Genomic DNA, 2708 nt, shown 5'->3' with positions numbered 1-2708 from the left:
TTAATTATTTTTAATTTTTTGTTTGTTTGTTGGTTTGTTTTATCCGTGGGATAAAATAACTGGATTCCGTATTTCCCTATTTCGCAACTGCAACGCCCAAAAAAAAAAATGCCCCTCCGCAGCATTCCCAAAATTATTTATAATCAGCCATATTCCTCCCCCCCCCCCAACTCCCAAGCAAGGTCGTGCCTGGCCCAGGGAGTCGCAATGTGCCAGGGAAAGTCATGGAAAAATTTAAAGCCCGGCCCTGGAGCCATCTGCAGATCATCATCACCCGCCCCAGGCCCTGCAGGTGCCTCCCAGGGAGCTGCAGACTTCCTGGGATATTCCCCTTGGAAAGGTTTGGGGGAGGGAGTCAAGGATGGGGACAAAGACACCAAAACCAAGGGAAAAACAATCCCCCAAAAACCCCCTAAACCAAGGCTGGTTTGGAGCGTGGCAGCAGCGAGTTGGGTCTGGCTGGCCCCGGGGGAGGAGGGCACAGGGATGGTGTGACTGGAGTGACGTGGGAGCCAGACGGGATTTCCTGGAGCTGGGCCCTGGCAACAACACCCTCCCCTCCTGTCCATCCAGGGGCTTGGGGGGAAAACGTGGCAAACAGCCACCCGGGGAAGAGCAGGGATGCTGCAAAGCCCGGGAGCTGCGGATCTCCACACCCTGCCCTGGGGGAGATTCCCAGCCCGGCCGGGAGGTTCATTCCCAGCACATCCCGGGATGCAGCTGCACAGAGGCCTCTGGAAAACAGGAGCCACCAGCCTTCACCTCCCAAATCCGCAACGTTCCTCCCTAAAATCAGATCCTCCCCGGCACTGGGAAGGCTCCCCAGGCCCTCAGCCAGGAATGGCAGCCTCGGGAAGGACGACGGACCCTTCCAGGAGTGACCTTGCACAGGGCATTTCATCACATCCTTCGCCATTCCCGAGGCAGGGAACTGCCTCTCTCCACTCCCAGGGAAGTAGCACAAGGTGGGAAGGTTTGGCCTGGGTGTTCTGTGTCCGTCTGACACCTCCAAGGTCACTTCCCAACCCAGAATGGGATTTTCCCCCTCGATCCCACAGCCCAGCAGAGCCAGGAGACCCCCCTGGGAAAACTCATGGAAAACCTGCAGGTCCAATCAGGACACCATTCCCAGGGAAGGATCCTGCTGCTCATCCATCAATCCCAGACCCAAAGCAAGCATCACCTCTGCCTCTGCGGCGCTCACACCCCTTCCCACACCCATTCCCACGCCCCATTCCCATTCCCATTCCCTGCCTGCTGCTGCGCCGGAGCCACATGACAACAGCTCCCAGCATCCAGCTGCCCTCCCCTCCTGCAGGGACAGGGCTGGCCCGGCTCAAATTCCACTCTTCCCACGCCCAGCCACGACTTGGGAGACGCTGGAGCGACGCTGGAAGGACCCGAGGCCGGGAATCGCCACTGACCCCCCCCTACACCATCCTGGAAGGACCCAAGGCTGGGAATCAACACTGACCCTGGAAGGACCCAAGGTTTGGAATCGCCACTAACCCTGGAAGGACCTGAGGCCACAGATCACCACTGATCCCTCTCCACGATCCTGGGAAGACCCAAGGACACGGATCACCCCTGACACCCCCTCACGCTCCACGGAGCCAAAGCCACACCAGCAGCTCTCCAAGAGCCTGGAATTGCATCCCAGAGGTTGTGCTCGGGCAGGAGAAATAACCCCCTTTCCAGTTCACCTCTCCCCACCCAGCTGGGAGGAAAACTGAGCCAGGGATCACGAATCCTGGCCGGGCTCCAGCCAAGTAACCCAACCACCTGCTCCACACCTGGGCTGGGGCTCTTTCCCAACTGCTCCTGTTTATTCCCCAGCTGGATTGCTCCATTGCCCAACACTGAGTCACGAGAGCTCTGCTGCCCCCAAACCCCCTTCCCCCTCTTTTCACTCTTCCTTTCAACCCAGAATTAACCAAACAAAAAAGTGGGGGGGGGGGGAAAAAACCGCCCCGGAATTTCCCCTGGAATTACCCCCGGAGCGCTGAAACCGAGCCAGGATCCAGGATTGCGACATTCCCGAGCAGGGACACACTTTCCCTAAGTGCCAAACACACACAACGTCCCGTCCTGCTCGCTGGGCGTGCACCAGAAAGCTCCCAAATCCCACCTTTAAACAGCTTCCCCCCCGAACTTTTCCCGGGAAAAGCAGCTCTTCCCTACCTCCTTGGTGAGGTCTCCGTTCGCCGGCGCGGCCACGGCTCCCAAATCCTCCAGTTCCTCCCCGAATCCCTGCTCGGCTCCGCTCTCCCTCACCCCGTTCTCGGCGCCGCTGCCATCCTGCAGGCCGGAGCCGGCGCTGGGCTGGCCCCCAGACACGGATCCCTCGGGATCCCTGTGCACCAGCCAGGCACTGACCTCGGTGCTGGGCACCTGGAACCTGTCCAGGGCCCTCACCTGGTTGAGCAGCCGGCGGGCGGTGAAGTAATAGTCCAGGTCCACGCTCTTTGGGTGGATGCCATAGCCATCCAAGGTGTTCCTCAGGTTGTGGAACTGGGTCTGGGTGTAGGCAGAGCTCTGGCCCAGGATGATCTCCCGCAGAGGAGGGAGCTGGGAATTCAGGTAGGTGTCCACGTCCACACGGACCCCGATGAGGCTGAGCAGGATGGTGAACTGGATGAGGCCTTCAGTGAAGTATTTCTTCAGAGAAAGCATCTCTGGTGGAGGAGAGAGAAGGGAAAAAAAAACAA

General features: G+C 59.0%; 1 protein-coding gene across 1 annotated transcript in view; it reads right to left on the bottom strand.

Annotated features, from left to right (window-relative positions):
- Positions 1 to 2673, bottom strand: part of NFE2L1 (nuclear factor, erythroid 2 like 1) — a 7135-nt gene extending 4462 nt beyond the window's left edge. Inside the window, exon 1 of the mRNA XM_029963565.1 lies at positions 2182 to 2673. Coding sequence (XP_029819425.1) covers positions 2182 to 2673 — 492 coding nt within the window. The remainder of the gene's footprint in view (positions 1 to 2181) is intronic.
- Between the last annotated feature and the right edge of the window lie 35 nt (positions 2674 to 2708).

The sequence above is a fragment of the Manacus vitellinus genome, unplaced genomic scaffold (genome assembly GCF_001715985.3).
Source record: "Manacus vitellinus isolate BGI_N305 unplaced genomic scaffold, ASM171598v3 scaffold_102_pilon, whole genome shotgun sequence".
In the NCBI taxonomy this organism is placed as follows: Eukaryota; Metazoa; Chordata; class Aves; order Passeriformes; family Pipridae; genus Manacus; species Manacus vitellinus.
The sequence above is the reverse complement of the archived record's forward strand: the minus strand, read 5'-3'. Positions and strand labels throughout refer to the sequence as shown.